At 39.8% G+C, this 21512-nt stretch overlaps 1 protein-coding gene across 1 annotated transcript in view; it reads left to right on the plus strand.

The window, feature by feature from the left end:
- The window catches only part of arhgap32a (Rho GTPase activating protein 32a), a 58157-nt gene that overhangs the window by 6825 nt on the left and 29820 nt on the right, over window positions 1–21512 (plus strand). Inside the window, exons 2-7 of the mRNA XM_088346206.1 lie at window positions 7131–7248; window positions 11823–11919; window positions 13737–13819; window positions 13979–14063; window positions 21096–21182; window positions 21251–21388. Coding sequence (XP_088202332.1) covers window positions 7160–7248; window positions 11823–11919; window positions 13737–13819; window positions 13979–14063; window positions 21096–21182; window positions 21251–21388 — 579 coding nt within the window. The 5' untranslated portion in view covers window positions 7131–7159. The remainder of the gene's footprint in view (window positions 1–7130; window positions 7249–11822; window positions 11920–13736; window positions 13820–13978; window positions 14064–21095; window positions 21183–21250; window positions 21389–21512) is intronic.

Here is a 21512-nt window from a genome sequence, read left to right on the forward strand (position 1 = left end):
GTTGAACAACAAAACAAAACCCCTAAAAATGCAAAACAGTAAAATACAAATTACAAATTTTACTCTTCAGTGTTATAAATTAATGATAAAATGCAGAAAAAGAAGAAAAAAAAAAACAATTTTACCAATTTAGAAATAGATTCTCTGAAAACAGTTTGAATTTAAACAAAAAGCAAAACAAATCCTCATTCTTGAGAATTGAAAGATTGAATGCACTCTGATTCATTATCAGTATCATTTATATGAGTCAAAGTTTGGCTTATTTTTCGGATTTTCATACATACAGTACTTAATTTTGTTGTCTTACGTATTGAACTCGATTATTACCCAACACCTATAGAGCCTTTTCCATGTTTGTATCCATGTGTGGCGTATTGAAGCTGTACGTGCATTGTTGAAGCAGAATGGCAGAATTCATGTTGGTTTAGGGCAGCCCATTGGCACAAAAAGATGATAGATCATGGATAGAAACAGCCCAAAATAGCACAAAGAGTGTGCTAACAGCAAGATAGCGACTTTCTTGTAGTCATCAAAGTCACCAACAATAAAACAATAGCGTTGGATTTCTTCCTTTGAAGGTACTGGAAAAGTTGAACAATTGGCCTTAAAATTATTTGAAAAGTGCTTGATTTTGGCCATTAAAATGTATGAACCCTGTATCATGGAGCTGTTATATCAGAAGAGGAGTCAGAAATCATGGCCAGGATAGCTCAAACAACAGCCACACTTAAACCCATCCGGAGGGACAAGAAAATAGCAGTGAAATCAAAGAACAGACTCATGCAAGCGCTTGTGACTTCCATCATCCTCTACGCTTGGGAGACAAGGACTCTCAAAGAAAAACTGGAAAAGAAAATCCAGGCAATGGAGATGGGATAGTACAAGAAACTTTTAGGCATCAGCTAGATATCCCAGGTGACTCACAGACCATCAGACGGCACTACGAAGAACTGTGTGCAGACGAAAACTGCAATCATAAGGTAATGTCACAATATAATCAGGTCTGGGCAAGATAATTCTCCAGAAGGAGAGGAACGACTGGGCCGCCAACCATAAGGAATGGATTGATGTCAACTTTGCCTCGACCTAAAAACAAACCAAGAACAATCAAGAGTGGAGAAAGCTGTTCAGAGTTGTGTCCTTATTGATGCTCTGTTGATCCAGATGGTTAAAAGATCCGTGAACCGTAAATGGATACACTAAAACCTAAACACAGGAAAAGATTACTAGAACATCTGAAAATTAGGATTAATCAAATGTATTTTAGTCCTCTGTTTTATGAATAAGGTTTAGCTTCGTGTTTTCAGTCTTTCAATGAATTGGAATATATGTTTTGTGCCTGGCTTGCCCTTATTTTATCTGAAAACACAGCATTTGAGATTACACATATTCATATATGCATGTTCAAAAATGTTAAAAACATCCATCCTTCCATTATCTGCACCGCTTATCCTCAGTAGGGTCACGGGGATGCTAGGGCCCATCCCAGCTATCTTCGGGCAGTGGGCAGGGGACCCCCTGAAATGATAACTCACAGATAACTCACTTGCTCATCCACACCTAGGGACAATTTGGACTGGCCAATAAACCTAAAATTCATGTTTTTGGAATGTGGGAGGAAACCGGAGTGCCCTGAAGAAACCCACGCAAGCACGGGGAGAACATGCAGACTCCACACAGGAGGTTCGATCTCATGACCTCAGAACACGCGCTAACCACTGCGCCGCCGTGCTGCTGTTAAAAACATGTTTTTCATATTTTGCATGTAAACTGTTGTTTTATACTAATGAGTATTGGCTTGAAAAACAGTTGTTTTTCTTGGTTTTCTAATAATCAGTCTTGTTTCTGGTAAATATATCATTCTAACATCAATAAATAGAGTGACCCTTTTCTGTTATGCGGTTCTTCACAGATTCTCATCATCTCCTCTGCATTCCGATTGGCTAAAAAATCCCCAATAGAGTAGGTTTTGGTATTATATAAGTAGGGTATACGGTACAAGCAGGGGATAATGGATGGAGTATACGGTACTTTTATTTGTTATTCGAAAGCTTGGACTGAAAAGGGTTTGGTCTTAGGTTTCAATGCGTTATAGAGTATTTTATACTAATTTTTAAAAGCGAGGTTTCTACTTCAGATTTTGCCATTCATAGGTTCTGTTTGGAGCATTATACCCGCAACAAAAGAGCAGTGATTTCGTTTGCCTGCGTCCTAGACGCATAATTTTTTCTGGGGACGCATAGTGTCAAGTCAACGTGCGTCCCCGGGACGCAACTTTTTTGACACAAAATTGTCATTTCTACCCGATTAAATGTTTTTTTAAACAAAGATTTACCGCACTCCAAACTTTTCGTCAGGCAGATCCTGTCACGAGACGTGGTGGCGTGGAAGGTGACCGGACCAGAACAGAGGCAGGAGGCATGAAGGGAGAACTCAAATGCGTTGACGATCCATAAGTTTTATTTTACAAAATAAAAGTCGCCCAATACTCCGGGGCAAAACAGAACAATACAGAGTTCCTCCGGCACGAACTCAACGGGACATGGCATAACAGACTAAAACAGGATAAGGCATAACAGACTAAACAGGACAAGGCATAACAGACCGGGATTGTGAAGAATGAGTAGTAATGAACCCCCAACCGCAGAGCCCACCATGCAGCCTTAAATACAGACCCACCATTAGTGGAAATGCTTTCAGCTGTTGCCCAGGGGGCGGGGCAGACTGGTCACCAAGGCGACCGTGACAGAGCCCCCCTCTTAAGGGACAGCTCCCGAGGTCCCAAAAAAGAAAAAATTACAACCTCACGCCCCGGAATGGTTCGACGCTCACGATTGGGGCAACCCCGCTCCCTCCTCCGAACACGCAGGAACGGGGAGAGGCAGGCGCCATCTGCGTCGGGCGGATCGGAATCGGCGCTCGGCAGGGGGGGGTCCGGCGGGCAAGCTGGACAGGGGATAACAGACAGGCAAAATCAGAGCAGAATCAGAACAGGTAAACAGGTCAGGCCTCTACAGAAGAGTCGCACTCAGGTCAGGCCTCTACAGAAGAGTCGCACTCAGGTCAGGCCTCTACAGAAGAGTCGGACTCAGGGGGGAACAGATTCAGAAGAGTCAGACTCAGGGGGGAACAGATTCAGAAGAGTCAGACTCAGGGGGGAACAGATTCAGAAGAGTCAGACTCAGGGGGGAACAGATTCAGAACAGACAAGACAGGACAGGAAAGACTGAACAAAATCAGTACTGGGAGTCGAACAGGCAGGCATGGGAGTCGAACAGGCAGGCATGGGAGTCGAACAGGCAGGCATGGGAGTCGAACAGGCAGGCATGGGAGTCGAACAGGCCGGCATGGGAGTCGAACAGGCCGGCTTGGGAGTCGAACAGGCAGGCTTGGGAGTCGAACAGGCAGGCTTGGGAGTCGAACAGGCAGGCTTGGGAGTCGAACAGGCAGGCTTGGGAGTCGAACAGGCAGGCTTGGGAGTCGAACAGGCAGGCTTGGGAGTCGAACAGGCAGGCTTGGGAGTCGAACAGGCAGGCTTGGGAGTCGAACAGGCAGGCTTGGGAGTCGGAGTCGGCCCGACGGGCAGCGGAGTCGGAGTTGGCCCGACGGGCAGCGGAGTCGGAGTCGGACTTGCACGCAGGGGAGAGGGAATAGCAGGCAATCGGCACGGGAGTCGGGCAGGCAGGCGTCAATTCTTCCTGGGACCCCATTCGAGGCACAGCAAGGGCCACGACGGGCGGGGCCGTGGTTCGAACGGGCAGGGAAGGCCAACTCAGTAGGCGCCTGCCAAACTGCGCACTCCAGCTCTCCCCAAGTCGCGCTGGGATCGTTCGCTGAGTTCAATTGTCGGGGGGTTCATTCTGTCACGAGACGTGGTGGCGTGGAAGGTGACCGGACCAGAACAGAGGCAGGAGGCATGAAGGGAGAACTCAAATGCGTTGACGATCCATAAGTTTTATTTTACAAAATAAAAGTCGCCCAATACTCCGGGGCAAAACAGAACAATACAGAGTTCCTCCGGCACGAACTCAACGGGACATGGCATAACAGACTAAAACAGGATAAGGCATAACAGACTAAACAGGACAAGGCATAACAGACCGGGATTGTGAAGAATGAGTAGTAATGAACCCCCAACCGCAGAGCCCACCATGCAGCCTTAAATACAGACCCACCATTAGTGGAAATGCTTTCAGCTGTTGCCCAGGGGGCGGGGCAGACTGGTCACCAAGGCGACCGTGACAGATCCGCCATTGTTGATTTGGTCTCGCGGTTCGAGTTTTCATCTGCACGCTGCTCTCGGCAAACGAGATCTCGTTTCGAGATTACGTCATTGTTGTGATTGTCGTCGAGGGAAGGTGAAGGCTAAGTATGCCTCCAAAAAAAGTTAGTATTAGGTAAAAATCAACACAAAATTGGTAATTTCTTCAGTGTCAGTAATAAGTCGAAACTTAATGCAGAAAGTGATAACAACGGCAATAATTCCGGCACGAAAAAACGGCGGAGAAATTCTTCAGAAGATCGCGAAGGAAAGGAAAACATGTGTGTTGAAGCCAACGATTCGACGAAAGAGGACAAACAAAAGAATACTCCTAGCAAGGACTTTTCTGCCAAAATGGACTCAATTATATTCCTGGTTACGCTATGAGGAGGATGATAATGGATTGGACCTTGAGAAGGCATTACAACTGTGGCGGGACAGCAAACCACGAAGAATATTTGAATTGGAAAATCTGAAGTGATAACTTGCTTTGTATTACCAATTAACTGTGATGATTAAAACTGCATGAATATATAGACTAATATTTCAGCAATAATTTTTTGTATAATGTACAATATTTTTGAGAAGTGAAAAATCTGAAGTGATAACTGCTTTGTATTATCAATTAACTGTGATGATTAAAACTGAATGAAAATATAGATTCATATAATTATTCGAGCAATATTATTTTAAATAATGTGCAATATTGTTGTGAACTGAAAAATCTTGAAGTGATAACTGATTTGTATTACCAATAAACTGATGATTAAAACTGAATGAATATATAGATTTATATTATATATTTGTCACCGATTTACAATGTCAACCTCGATAACACTAAATTTTAGGGACCCATAGAGCTCTGTTGGGACCCACAGATTTTTGAGCATGCGAGTCCCCGGGACCATCACTTTTCACAGGTAAAATGACCACTGAAAGAGTGTCAAGTCTATAACAATTGAATAAGTTCTAGAATTGGATTTCCTTCGATAAGAAAGGTAGTGAACCTTGAATATTTCCTTCAATTCTTAGCATTCTTATCATGCGCACAGAAAGCCTTTAGATTTCAGAATCCAGTACATCACGTCCTCCGAATTTGACACCGGAGCCGACAAGGCCAAGAATTTTTCCACCATAGATTTCTCGCAAAAAAAATCCTCTGTTAATTCCAGGCACATAGACAAGAAGCTGTAAATAAAGATAAGACTGAGGGTGAGGCCTTTAAATTCAAACTACGCGTCAATGGTATTTACAGAGCTCATTACAGAGGAGATAGTACAAAAAGAAATGCAGTCCTGTTCTGTCCGCCTGCTCACATTCTGCTGAGTCATCAGGCTTTGTGGAAGTCCATCAACAGCCAGCTATCCACGGCCGTTCCCGCTGGAAAAGGGCACTGGCGATAAGTCTATTCTCCACGTTTGAATGTTGATTAGTGATGACCTGTAAGTGCTTCAGTGTTGATACGTAAAGGGACTCTTTAGTGCTTTTCCTGCCCCCATGTTCCTACTCGATGTTTGTCGCCAAGCATTCATTGCAAAGCTAGTTATGGGAGGTTTGCATGGAGGACCATTAGGGAGTCCAGTTTCACTCTGTCAATGCATTCCTTTTGTTTGTTTACAGTACATAAAGAGAGGAGTAGTAATCACTGTGAGATTATGTTAGCTAATAGATTTTGGATCCTAAAGCAGTTCCAATAGCTCCAGATTTTTAAATGCAAAGGCTTTAAAAGTGGATACATTACTGCTCCATTTGGGTATAGGCTTTTCTTTTAAAGTATAAATCTAAGTACGGTCCACATTGGTTTTGGTTAATTATTTCAACTCATCATGTCTAACAGTCATGCGCTAATCAATGTAGAATGGATCACATTAAACAAAGATCTACATTTTTATTTTTTAAGTTCATTATTCCTCCCAACAATCTTACTGTCTAGCAACAATACATTCAGTCTATGAAGCCTGGGGCAAATTTGCCTTTTCAAATGTGAATTTGGATGTGATACATTAACATCTTGCTCCACATTAAATTATACGTTCAAGTAGTAAAACCACAGATTTGTTTACTGCATCACCATGCTCTTGTTTTTGTGTTATCTTGGAAGTTTTCAAATTCTGTGAATCCGCGTGTTGTTTTACTTAGCAAACCATCCCCACAATAAATAAAAACAAAAATATACCTAATTGTAAAATTAAAAGAATAGGTCTGTCTATTTCTCGTCAGCCTTATTTTCATAAAGTTGTTGATTTTAAATTTATTTTATATTGTATTTTGATGCACAGAATGGAAACAAAACCTACATTTTGATTATTAGAAGAAGTATTTGCCGGTCTAACAGTAATAATAATGCTAACAAGACAAATGTAACATTAACTACACACATATACATATATATATATATATATATATATATATATATATATATATATATTAGTGTGTGTGTGTGGGGGGGGGTATATCTATGTATATGTGGGGGAGATATATCTATGTATTTAAATAAATGCATAAAAAATAACCCCCAAAAAATAAATAAAACAATACATTGATTAATGTGTAAAACAAACCCTACTAGGCGGTTTCTTACAAATTTGGGTCAAATTGACCAAACCATTTACAACCCATTTGTTTCTTCTCTTGCAACAACTGCTTATCTTGCCATTCCCCTTCAGCAAATAGACCCTCCCCCTGAAAGTGCAGCCGAGCGTGCATCATCACCGTGTCAGCTGGCGGCATTGTAGCATGACATCACTTCTTACAATTGGGAGGCAAGCTCAAGCAGTTGTCTGAAGTGGCATCGCCTCTCCAAAAAAGCCCCCTTTCAAGTCTCACCTACCTGCCATAGCCCTGATGTTTTCGACTCTCATGTTTTTAGGACGCGTGCTCTCGCACGAAGACTGCATCATGGAGGCCGGCTGCGTGGTTGCCGCGGTGATTGAGAATGCAGCCTCACGGCCCCGGGGAGAGCCGGGAAGCAGTCGCGTCTTTGAGGGGTGAGACCGTCTCTTATTCTCTGCAAATGTTAAGGAAGGGGTCGGCAAACTACGGCCCACTGATCTACCACTAATCTAGCCCGCGAGACAAAAGCTAAGCGAAGCACAAAATAAAAATAAGCCCATATCATGACAAGCAATCACATGCTGTTTTTAATATGTCCACTGGATGTCGCCAATATGAAGCGCCACATACAAGGCTGTATTTGCTGACCACCATTTATCAACCAGAGAACATTTCAGGAAACATCCCAAGGTTATTTTACTTAAAATAGAAGTCACACGCTGTTTTAGGCAAAAGATTGCACACCTGTATTAAACAAAACATATATCTTGCTTGGATGTCCTTGCAGAAGTTTAAGGAAGCTTTGGCTCCTTTTCTATTATATTTATGACATCTAACAGAGAAGTTCCCCAATTCAGGTTAACATTTTCATAATAAATAAATAAAAACACAGTAAAATACTTAAATCATGAAATAAATCATTTACTCAAGCATTTTAATCCGGCCCGCCAAACGAACATGGTAAAAATGAATGCTAGCATATGTTTTAAAGAAAGGGCTACTAATAAAAATGTTTGGGGTTTTTGTCTTTCTTATCCTGTGTCCCTTTGTGTGCCACCATAAAATCCATCAATAAAACTAGTAAGTTCTCAAATAAATACCTAGCACAGAAAATGCATTTGTATTTTAATATCAAAAATCACACCAAAATTGCAATCTAGGGCTGAAAAATCGCATTTTTTTTTCCAAAATCGTGCCCTAACGGCTTATGTTAAGTTTTTCCCTCATGTATTGCCAAAGTATCAGATTTACGACTCTATCAGGATACCAACAAAATGATGTTCATCAATCAGCTCTTTTTCTAAGGTCTGGCCTGTGTGCAAATTTCTTCAAACCCATGCGGCCTCCCTACTCAAAAAGCTTGACTACCCCTGTCATAGGGAGTCAAGACAAATACGTGTTTGTGTTGACGTCACATTGTGTGACTTCACGTTGCAATGAGTAATGCATGCTCTCAAGTCACTGAGCTCATCAGCCTGAATAAATGTGACCTCGGCGTCGACCGTCCCTCGTGTCTTTTTGTTGCTCATAAAAGTCAACCCCACCCTGCACTTGCCCTCCCGCCACTCTCCCAGTCACATTGGGTTTCGGGCTTTTGTAAAACGCTCGCTTTGCAGCCTTTATGGTCTGCCTGAATAGGTGAGCTCCACTCTGCTCGGCAAACACAAAACCCACAGAGACTCTGCACTTCCTCTTGGCTTTTTATTACGTCTTACTTGCTATATTGTTGCTTGTTGGAATCTTATCAGTTGCATGTGGGATGACTGGGTTGGACTCATGCAGTGTCATGTTTTGAGGGTGAGAAAAGTCCACTCACTTGCTCCATCTGCAGTATGTGAGAGCTTTGCCATTATATCAGGTGGATCACTTTCTCTTAAAAAAGGGAAAAAAAAGGAAAAAGGGTTGGATCAGGTCCGAGGTCAGCTGTTGGTTACAGGTCAGGTAAACGATAACAGTGTAGTTAACCCCAGTCCACTCCAGAGTCAATGATGATGCTTATATAGAGAAAATAGCTTCCATAATCATATTGTATCACTATAAAATTCAACAATTCAATTGTCACATTTGTCTTCCGATAAAATAGGTTAAGAATTAAATAAAAATGCCTTGTATGGTTTGGTGTATACAAAAAACTGAAATACTACCACTAATTACTTTCGTAAGAATAAAACTAACGAAAAAAATCATAATAATATTTAAAATATGAATACAAAAAAGTAAAATTTACAATATATATGTTTTGATAATTTCAACTTTGTAGTTTTGTTTTCATTGCTCTTGAACAATCGGAAAAAAATATATGAAGCAAAAAATAGTAATGAATCAATTTGTAGAATGCAAAAATTCCAATTAGAGAACCAGTGGGGGAAAACAGTACAATTAATGATACTTGGTAAATAAAAAAGTAAGATGTTTTGTTTGCAGATACATTTCATTTAGCAAACTATTTTGAAAAATTATTTTATAAAACAAAAGTCATAATTATCTTCCATCTACCATGTAAGTTATTATTATTATAGTCATTATTGGCTCATTTAAGTATATTTATTTCCTTTTTTACTATAAAACACTAAATACATATTTTAACAGATAAATTCATAACTTAAAATGTAAATCCAAAAGTTGCCAACTGAACAAACCGTTTCCAGTATAGTAAACATAGAGATATCTTATTTCTTAGGGATCATGGTAAATATTTGTTCTAAAAAAAAAAAAAAATTGACTTCAAACCATTCCCTGATTGTATTGGAGTGGTGAAAACCCACATTGTCCAAAACTAAATTCTGGCAGGTTATCCCCATTCTGATCTCCCTTGTGTTCAGGAATGAAGTCCCTGTAGAGCAGCAGTCTCAAACTAAATTGATTTAGGGGCCACTGGAGATAGGGTCTGGGAGAGTTTGGGCCACAAATAAAGTTCTGATTAAAAACATTCAAATGTTCCCAAACATTGTTTTTTTTAATTCTTTACAAAAATAATATTGAAAAAAAACACATCGAGAATCAACATCAATTAATTTATAAAAAATCCATAATACACTAGTGACAGTGTGTATTATTCAGTGTTTCCTAGACGTAGAAAATATAATTCAATGAAAAAAAGTAGTGAACTACCCATCCTGATGTACTTTTTATAAAGTTTACATGCAAATGTGAATAAAAAAAATCTTTTTTTGTACTCTTTGGACCAATTTTCGAAAAGTTATAACATTTTAAGTTAAAATATCAGGTAGGGATTGTTTTTCTGGGTTTTCAACACCTAGTGGTTTGTCATTTTGTTCCAGGGACAACAGGAATGTTGAATACTTAGGAACAATGTATGAAATTCCTTATAAATGTGGATTTTTTAAAAATACTCATAGGTTGAGAAATTTCTATATATTTGACATGACATGAGCCTCACCTAGAGATAGCTGTTCTTACTGGGGCATCTTGCTTCAACGGGTGGCCAAAAAACAAAAACGTTGGGAAAGGCTGTGTCATGTCGTGCACGGTTGTCATGGCGCTCAGCTGGCCCCGCACCTTGACACCGGCTGAGACGCATTGGACTGATTGCTTTTGGAGTACTTAAGCACTCCTTTTGGAACTGCCCGCCACCAGACCATTGCTTTACCTTGTTGAAGACCTGTTCATGCCCGTTTGATCTGACTAATGCCAAGTTTGTAATTTTGATTGCCTTTAAACCTGTTTTGATTTGTCTTTGGTCCGTTTGTGTGTTGGACAACTTTTATTTCCTAATTAAAGTGACAGATCGTCTACGCATATGAGTTCCGACTTCCTGCTTCCTGGTCCGTTTCTTGACTGGCTGGTCAAAAATAATTAGTTTTTATGGTTCTTTTTGGTCACATTGAGTGTTTGTAGTTTGTATTCTTCTTTGTTTTTTAAAAAAAAAAAACATCTGGCTGCTTTACATAATACAGCAACACTTAGTGTTCAAAAATACAAACTAACTTTGAAACTATTACCCTGAGGGCCGCAATTGAAGCCCCTGCAGAAAAGTGTGTCATTCTGTGTTGTAATGCCCCGTGATAGGATTTGAAGTGAGCACACACATTTTGACATGTTCAACCATTTTTCAAGTAAAGCCATATTCAATGAACTAATGACTAAATATTGAAGGTGATGAGACAACTCAATATGAAATGAAATGGTCTGCATTTATATAGCGTTTTTTAAGTCAATGACTTCCCAAAGCGCTCTACAATGTGCTCCACATTTCCCCATAGCGGCCTTGCAGCCATGTAAGGCGCTAACCTGCTTATTGGGGGTATCAGGGGTTCAGTGTCTTACCCAAGGAAACTTCGACATGTTACACGGACGAGCCGGGATTCGAACTGGGATCCCTTGATCCCAAGACGAGCGCTCTCCCTCCTGAGCTACTGCCACCCCCAATAGTGGTCCATGTGACCAAAATGACAATTGCAGCTGATAATGCAGAAACAGCAGATAATTGTAACCAACCATTTGCATGGATGTCCGAAAACATCTGCAACTTGTTCAACGAAATGAGAAGCTTCTTTTTGAATTTGCTTGAGTGATACAGTGCTCTGAGGATTGCACAAGTAGTTTTAAGAATTTCACGTCTGAGCAGAGAAACACACTAAAACATTTGTGAAACACTAATACAAACACTTCTTGATTTTTGTAAATCACATACCCTAAGATTGCTCTCACGTACTCCTTTTTTGAGAATTACTGGCCAATAGAATTTATGTACTCAGCGACAGTGTGTTCCAGGTCCCTGTCGACTTCTTTACATGCTCAAGATGAAGAAACTAATTATGAGATATAACTTATTTGGTGAGGAACTCAAGCGTATTGTAGCAACCCCAACCTAGCTAATGATATTTTATAGTTTAGTCCACTCAGCTGGGACAGTCAATCTGGCTTGCTTATTCACAAAATGTAATGAAAACTCACAAATAACGCAAATTGTATAGTTGCTCCAGGGGGAGTAATAAAGATGCAGCTTTATCTCCTAAGCCTTCATCTCTGTTTCTTTTCTCTGCAGGGACACAGCATCATTCAGTCAGTCGAACAAAGAAAATGTCCTACCTCAAGCGAGTGGCATCGGTTCTTCAGACGAGCAACTACCACCGGAGATGCAGGTACATGCACAACTATTCGCTCACCCGCAAACCTATCCAGACTTTTTGGGGTTCATTAATGGTCTACTTTCCACGTTTGACCTCTCTTGGTCTGCCAACATAAAAGCTGTGATAGGAGAGGTCCAGCAGTGGCTCAATTTCCTGAGAGTGCTCAGGATAAGCATCTTGGACAGAAGCTGCTGGTGTCCTTCTACAGAGGAGGTCTCAAATTCGATTGATTTGAGGACCGCCTGAGCTAGGGTCTGCCTGAGGTTGGGCTGAATTGGCTTTCCCACACGAAAACTTATGATTGAATAACATCTACTGTTGTCAAATATTTTTTTCAATGCTGCACTAAATAAGATTTAAAAATAAAAATTATCAAAAAATAAATCAATCAGTAATAAATGAATCCATCATTTGCGTGGGTTACACTTACATCAATAAATGTCACTTTATTGTGCCGTGCAACCAAAAACAAGTGCTAATAAGAAAGAAGACAAACTACAGAGACTTGAAGTGACCAAACCACATTCTAATTTTTCTATTTTTGACCAGCCTTTTTTCAAATAACGAGAAAAAAAGGAAGAAAAGAAAAGGGAACAAGGAAATGAAAAGACAAAAAGGAAAAGGAAAAAAAGATGGGAAACAAGTCAAATCAAGAAGAAAAAAGGTGAGAAATGAGAGAAAAGAGAGAAAATAAATGTAAAAAGCAAGGTAAAAACAAGGAAAAAAGGAAAAGGAAAAATCACTGTTTTTTGGTTTTTGGTGGAACCTGTAGCAGTAAGATGGCCAACAATGATGTCAGCTCAATTTAAGTGAGGCTAATTTTATGTAAAATAAATGCAAATATCTCTACCCATGAGTATTTTAAAACATAGACGTTTATTTCATGGTTCATCTATATTTGCTTATTTTTTAAATCAGTATTTGTTTTTTTAATGTATTATATTGTTCCCACCAGGAGGTGCTTAATAATACACACAGTCCCTTTAGACTTTTAAAATAAGGCTTGGGCCTCAAACTATCACCCCGCAGGTTGCAATTGATCCCCTGGCTGCAAGTTTGAAAGCCCGGTTCTTCAAAGTTACAGTAGAAAACATGCTGGCACACTGTATTGTATGCAGGGTGCAAAGCAGCAAACAGAAGAATCTTACGGAGAAATGTCAACACAGCCCAGAAAACCACCGTGTAAGGTTATAGGCAATCATCAAGCATTCCACTCCTATCTCAAATATGTTTTCATTTTTTTTACACAGAATAAGATCTAAAGATAATAAAATAACTATTAAGAATTAATGAAAACATAACTGAATTGATAATAAGTAAAAAAAAATAATAATAGGGAACATACCATAAAAAGTTTGTGAGTAGAAAAATGTTATTGGTCAAGTCCAACTGCATTTGGTGTTTTTCTATTTTTTTCTCTCTTTCCCTTGTTTCTGTCTTTCTTTTTGTCTCCCTGTGTCCTTCGCTGTGTCTTTCTCTTTGAATTTATATGTCTCTTATATCTTTCATATCTCTCCAAGTCTGTCTCGCCCTCTCATATTCTCTTTCACCATGTCCATCTCTCTTTGACTCTCTTCCTCTGTCTCTCTGTCTCTCTATATCCGTCTTTCCACTTTTCTGTCTTTCTTTAATCCCATACTCAATATAATTTACGCTTCATTTGCGATTGTATTCTTCCCAATTTTGAGCCCTGGATACATATCAAACTGACGCGAGCTGCACTGACATTAGACCTTCATATCGTCAAGTTTTAGACCCCTCTTTTAAGCAATTTACAGTACATTGTAATCAAAGACAATAAAGACAATTCTATTCTATTTGCTCTGCAGGTTCAAAGCGATGAAATGACGGGCGAGCCCATACTGCGCTCTTGCGTCAGCACGGCGAGCATGAAGGTCAAGAACATGAAGAAGTAGGTGCTCCCAGCTATTACGGGCTGAAAATCAGGCCTCTTATTCAGGCCAGTGAGACGAGCACAGTCCCCTCCCAACAAACCCATAGCGCTTCTTTGCTTTCTTGACTGTCACAGCATCCGAATATCGAGGTAATCCTGTTTCACTTTGGGCTTTAGGCTGACGTTTCCCAAAGGTCACTTCCCTCGACTGGCGGAGTGCGCCCACTTTCACTACGAGACTGCCGACTTTGGGAACGTTGAGGTAAGACTTGATAATATTTTGTCTATAGGTCAACAAATAACAAATGTCATCTGTAAATAAATATATGTCCATTTTTATTATTTTGTTTTACTCATGCCAGTGAGTTAGCTTTCTAGTTGTAATCTCTTAATCCAGCTCTGGCAACCGCTTAAAACCTGAGATTCTGCCTATTAATTTGACAATTAACCGCATGGAATCTGCTTATGGGTTTTATAAGTTTACATCTAAACTGGGGCTGCTTTTAGTTTGAAAAAATAAAGTGGTAGCTATGCTAATAATACAGCTCAGCTGTACAATGGTCAGAATGAAATAAATAGTTAAAGCCTAAACTCAGATTTAAAGTGGTAACTTTGACAAAACGGTTTTGTAAAAGTCAAAGTTGATTAAACTCTTGAGATAAACTATTAAAACTACTCTAACTCGTTAATTAAACACTTAAAATTTGCAACACTTAATGCTGCTTTACCTCATAAATTAAACTCTAAAAAGCGCTTTAGTTCATGAATCAATCCTGAAAACTGCTTTAACTCGTGGATTTAACCCTCAAAGCTGCTTTAAACGTTAAGCAATTTGACTTAACACGTTTTTTTTTAACATTTATTTAAAACTTTAACTCTTGATGGAAACTCCAAAAGTCAAAATATTGTACAACTATTAATGAGTAATGTTTTGTATTTATAAAAAATCACTTTTCAGCAGAACTGAACAGAATATATTTCAAACTGTGACTTGTGATTTTTCGGCTGATCCTGGGGAAATTTGCATTCATGTTTTAGTCAATGTCATGATTTGATTTTTAACACCCTTCTCGTAAGACTGGCTTGTCCGTAACTTGAATGAATGAATGAATGAATGAATGAAAACTTTTATTTCGAACATTAAAATAAAAACAGGACAAAAACAATGAGTCAACTACAAAATAATGTCACATAACATGTTTGAAAAGGGGTAGTCAGAAGCAGATGCTTATTTTCCCTACCCCTTTATCTTCCCTATTAAATACATTTTACAAATCCTCCTTTCCTCTTATGTCTCATTATAAAAATCTCATGGATATACTTATTACATAGGTCAGATATCAATAATTACAATAATCACATATTTTATACACTAATCTTCGTAATACCCATCCCTCAACGACATAATGCGCCTAGTTACCAAATGTCACTGCGGCACCAATGATAATAACAACAATAAAAATAAACATAATATTTACAATAACAGTTCTGATATAATAATAGCAACAATAACGACAAGTTAACTATAGTTTTAAACGCGGTATTTCCAATCTCCCTCATATCCCATTTTCTTCATCCCTGTATTTTGCCAGTAATGCTTTTTTGTATTTAAATTTGAACACATGGATAGTTGGACATTGTTTAATCTCATCTTGTAAATTATTCCAAAGTTTGACTCCACACACAGACACACACATACTTTTCCTGGTTGTTCTCACCTTTGGGATTTTGAATTCACTACAGCCCCTCAAGTTATAATTTCCCTCTTTCCGAGTGAATAATTTTTGTACTTTTTCCGGCACTATGTTTTTGTTGACCTTAAATAACAGTTGTGAAGTGAAAAATTTTATAAAATTATCCAATTTTAATAATTTTGACTGCATGGATAAAATATTGGTATGGTTCTTATTGCACGTTTTTGAAGGATAAAAAGGGGCTGTAACTTAGCCAGAGCTAAATAAGCCCAAACTACCTGACATGTTGATCAAAGCGGCGCTGCCACGAGCGGCTGCCTTTTCCAGCAGCTGCCCTGTTGTTTTATTGTTTGCTCCTATCTTCGGTGTTTTTTCTTCCCGTTTTGACAACTACACTATGGATTACTACTATCCTATGGACATGGGTTTTAACGGACAAGAAATGCGTGCCCTTAAGAATTCTCGTGCCGGCGTGATGAAGGGGCCCATCGTGGGGAAAAGCCGGAGCTAGCGAAGCGGCTAGCTGCGTTATAAGTCTTCGGTACCATCCGTAATCATGGTAAATGCGAACTCACGACCAAATAAGATCATCGAGTGCTTTTGGAAAACATCGAAGCGCATCATCGAGTGCTTTTGGAAAACATCGAAGCGCACAGGGAGCGCAGTTGCTGTGTTTTTGCGGAAACGTGGCTCACGTTTAGCATTCCGGACGCTAACGTGTAGCCACCCGGAGCTACCCGGAGCAATCCGGCTTCAACGCTGCTAAACAGAGACACGAAAGCCGGGGGGAATCGGAGAGAAGGCGGACGGACTTGCTAACACGAGGTGGTGTATCCCTGGATTTTCGCAAAGAAAAGTTATCCATCTGCCGCAGGGATGTCGAATTTTTGGACTGGCCTGACGTCATCCACTTCGCTACAAGCACCCCACGGGCATCATGTTCATCTGTTAATAAACAACAGGGTAGACTGCTGGAAGTGTGAATTTCCCTACGGGGATGAATAAAGTATCTATCTATCTATCTATCTATCTATCTATCTATCTATCTATCTATCTATCTATCTATCTATACTGCTAATAGCTTTACAAATCATACCCAATGCACATTAAAATTCCACATTGTTATATCACCTCCCTTTGCATGCTAATGTCACACACCGGTTTACTCTTTTATTAGCATTCGCCTCAAACCGCTGCTCCTACCTCACATACTAGTTCTTTAGGCAGTGTCCCATATTAGCAAAATGCATATGAAGGCAATTACACAAACACCGCGCCTGCAACTACCTCAAGTAAGACCATCCGACTAGGTTGTCCTAGGGACCCCAGATCTGCAATTAATCCTTTGTTAGAGGGTACGACATAGCTAATTGAAGTGTTAGGGAGATGTCAGGCAAGACGAATTTACACCCCTTCCTGCAGTGCTGGGATAATTGCAGTCATCTGGGTTTGAAGGGATTGCAAAGGCACTTTGAGGTTGTTTGCTTCCAGTGTTGGGCTCATTAATAAAAAAAATTGTTACAGTTACTGGTAGCTTTACTTAAAAAGAAATTGTGTTACCCCCTCCAGATTACCGACACCCCAAAGTACTGCATTATTCTGAAAGTATCTATCGATTAACAAATTACCATACAGTATATACTCACATTAAACATAAAACTGCTTATAAATATCCACATAATAAAACGAATATAGGGAAATGTGTACACCAATTTGTGGAAGCTGTGAACCCTCCATATTTTCTGGCTTGTGCAATCTTGAGAGCTTGCAAACTAACACAGCTGGGACACTCCATATCAATTTTGTCGTAAAACCACTCAAATATGTTCTTCTCCATTTCTGAGTAATGTCCAGTAGTTTTTTTTTCTCCAGGCATTGAGTATTACAAAATTTTTTTTACAAATAAAGACCGTAACTCTGTACCCACTTAAGCCCTATTGAATTCGTTGATCATGTATTAGCTACGCCTGCTCCCTATGTGCTGACTACCATTCGCTACTAGTGACACACACAACCAGTAATGCACATATAAACTGACCCCCAGATTTTTTTTTTCATAATAGTAAATATGGCTTAGACTGTATATACATCAGGGAGAATATTATAATATCAGTTAGTGGGGTGAAAGTGGCGGACAAACCTTTTTCTTGGTTGCGACAGGCTTGCTAGCTTCAGAATCTTTTGACCGTTCTCAATTATGTCTAGCTTTTCTCGAAAAGTCCGTCTTGAAAATGGCTCTTTCAGTAAATCTGTGACCAAATCCATTTCTTCTTTTCCCTTTGCCATTGTGGTTTACAAACCAACAGTGTTTGCTTCAGATCCAGTCAAATGAAAGGAGCTGTTGTATCAAGTGTTTGTCTGTGATTTTAGCTAGTTGCCTGCAGGGGGCAGTGTCACAAAGCCTCCCCTTAATAGGTTGAATGAAAAAAATAATAGACTCTTGTTATTGTTCAAGGTGAAAAAGCCTGCTATTTTTTGCTATTTAGTAGTGTGATGTTTATTACAAAATTTGGTGGTGTTAGAATATCACATGGGGGAGGGGCTAAGGGATATAAGGTCTCGCCGGAACCACACAAGGGCAACAAGGACGTACGCTGCCCGAATCCTACCCCCTTCCCCCGCCTCCATTATATCCTATTCCCTGCACAACCCCAAACACACTGCCAATGATGCTTTCACGGCGGCTTCGTCCAGGTCTTTGCAGCTCTGCCTAAGACGAAGACCCGTGCTAGCTGCCAAGCCGTCTTTTGTGGCAAGATAAAGAAGCGCTGTGTGGATGGGGTGGAGGCAGGAAAGAGAGGGATGAAAAAGGGAGGGGGGAAGGCGGGGAACTCGCCGGCAGCGTGCAGGAGCGAGACACAGTGCGAAGCATCCGCGTCTCGTATTGATGTTTTGCACAGGAATATTCTCATCGCGATCCAGCTGATGAGGAGCATCATTCCTAGAATAAAACTCGTTTTGCTGTTTTTGCGGGGGAATTTGTGGGAGGTCCTGCTCTGAAAGAAACAGCTGCTCGCAGGGTTGAGAGGCAGGTAACGTGCACGTGTGCTCGCCTTTGTGCTTATTCTCATGCATTGTTTTCATCAGAACTTTGTTTGATCGTGACCTTGCCGAGGACTTGCTCGGCTCTTTTTGAAAAATTACATGGAAAAGTTAAGACTGAATGAAATTTTGCAACACCGTTTTTCCTGTAAATAATGCATGAATCCCATTCTTGGCCAACAAAGAGTGGTGCCCTGGTGCCGATCCAGCTAAATGTGCATGTCTAAGTATTCTTTCTTTAAATATTCCAGTAGGTGTGAGTGTGTGAGGTGTGCTGTTTTTGGTCAATAATCATTTTAGGCTTCTTTAACAATGAATGGAGTGCTCTACTTTCCCCATTGTGATTTCTATTGTAATTATCTGTAATAAGTGTTTGCTTGTTTTTCATTGTTAATGACTGATAATCGAATGGAATTGTCCTTTTTGTCACTGATTACAACATATTGTACATTCTCAACAAGTCCAGAATAAGCGTGTAATAAAAGACTTATAAGATAGACAGATGATAAATATTTACAGCAAATAGTTTGCATGCTATGTTAATTTCAACTAATTGTCACTTGTTTGAGGCTTAGGTAAATATATATCCCAATTCATATGGTGTTTTTTTTAGTTTCTATCTTTAGCATTACAAATAGGGTAGTAAGAAGAAAGTAGAAACAGATTAAAGCTGTACAATTGAATGTTTTTGACTGTTGGTAGAAATGTAGCAACTCAATATCTAGTGTTATAAATGCACTCTGTATTACATATTCCCTGACTGTAAAATAGTCACATTTGGGCATGAATTCTTATATTTTGGATCGTTACAATACCTTGTGCATATCTTTTTTTTTTTCTTTTTAAGCATCTTATAACATTGGTAAAAATGGCGGCGCCCTCTGTTGGCTGCGGCTGCATCGGCTCGCTACAACGGGTCAGGTGTATCGACATTTCGTTCTGTGTACATTATTACACAGAATGACAATACAAAGGAAATTATTATTATTATTATTATATTGCCACAAACGTCCCGTCATAAAAATAACAAACCTGGAACAAAAAAGGATGAACTGTCAAAGCCAAAAGCCCCTAAAAAATTAGACTCTTCTACCAATCATTTCAACCCACTATCATGCCTCAGATTATTAAAACAGTCATTTGTTAGTCAATTTAGAAAGTATCACAGGATTTAATCATGATTTCATCATTTTACATTTTTTTGTTTTCCCCCTTTCTCCTTACTCTCGAGCAACAATACACCGGGAACAAACATGCATTTCCATATGTCTCATCTCATCTCATCAGCCGTACCGCTTATCCTCATTAGGGTCGCGGGGGGGGTGTTGCTGGAGCCCATCCCATCCATCTCCGGGCAGTGGGCAGGGGACACCCTGAACTGGTTGCCAGCCAATCACAGGGCACACAGGGACAGACAACTCATTCGCTCATTCACACCTAGGGACAATTTGGACCGGCCAATTCACCTGAAATGCATGTTTTTGGAACGTGGGAGGAAACCGGAGTGCCCGGAGGAAACCCACGCAAGCACGGGGAGAACATACAAACTCCGCACAGGAAGTCTGGAGCTGGATTTGAACCCACGACAGGTTCCCATGACATGAACTGTGCCGCACAAGCGCTAACCACTGCGCCGCCGTGCTGCCATTTCCATATGTAATTTTTCTTTTTTTTTGTTTAAAAAGGGATCCAAAATTATACAACCAAACGAGCGAGCCACGAGGCCAGATGAGACTTAATTGATGTCATGCATATCAAATAGTTTGATCTCAAATAAAGATTGAAGTAGCCTGATTGTGGTGCTCTTCTCAGTTTCTGCTACCGTATGATTTAAATCCAGTCAAACATTTATTTTAATACTAACTCTAATCCCTCTTTTTTTTAGATTTGATCCTAGAAATAAAACATAATAACCCTATCCCCTAACTCTTAGCCCAAACCCTTAAGACTAACCCTCCCCAGCCCCTAAGGCGAAACCTTAGCTAAGGTTCCATGTGGAACCATCGTGTCTGGTCCTTTTTCACCCCTATGGAGCAGTAAAGTGGGTCGCTGTGTGTTGTATAACAGCCCGTCTCAGTGAGCTTCAAACCGTTATAAATAACTAGAAGGCTCCCTCAACTCTTTTGTTTCCACATCTGCCAATGTATTCCCAAAGTGAAATATTTTTGAAATATTTAAATTTTTTATTAGTCTAATTGTGTAATTTTTTTCAACATTGAGCATCGCTGAAGAGGATCTTCGGTTTGAGTGACGTGAATAAAATATGTTATATCTTTACAGCTTATGGATTCAAACATGTTTTTCTGACTGCACCAAAGATGAGTAGAGGACGATTAAAATAATAAGATTAATAGACTATATGATTATTGCTGTCATTGCTGAGGATTTGTCTTCAAAAGTGAGAGAGCGGTTCTAAAAATAACAATTGATTGAGGAATTAGGTTGAATGTTTTCTTCTTTTCAGGTCACACTCACATAAGACGTCAATTATTTAGGAATTTTGGGTTCTTCTCATATTGAATATAAACCCCAATTTTTTCACTCTGCTTATTTCTTAGCTGACTTTTGCTGAAGGGCAAGGTGACGTTTTTAAGGGCGGCCACGACTCCAATGAACTTCTCTTTCTGGTGCAGATCAGCTGCCAGGTAATTTTGATGTGCAGATGGAGGAGCTCACACATTAGATTTCAAATTATTCTCTGGTCCACTACCAGGCACGGAACTGGCTGGTAAGGCGATCCTACGAAGACTTCCGTGTGCTAGACAAACACCTGCACTTGTGCATCTATGACCGTCGCTACTCGCAACTTACCGAGCTGCCAAAATATGATCCAGTGAGAGACGCACCTCAGGTATAGCTCATCAAATGTTCTTCTCAACTGTCCTATACAATTTTTGCAAACCTTAACTTGAGCAATCCAAAGAGACCTCAGTTAAAAAAAAGAAAATAATCAAAATAATAACTAATGCAATTTT

Source organism: Urocampus carinirostris, chromosome 10 (assembly GCF_059441175.1).
Source record: "Urocampus carinirostris isolate Australia breed hairy pipefish chromosome 10, RoL_Ucar_1.0, whole genome shotgun sequence".
In the NCBI taxonomy this organism is placed as follows: domain Eukaryota; kingdom Metazoa; phylum Chordata; class Actinopteri; order Syngnathiformes; family Syngnathidae; genus Urocampus; species Urocampus carinirostris.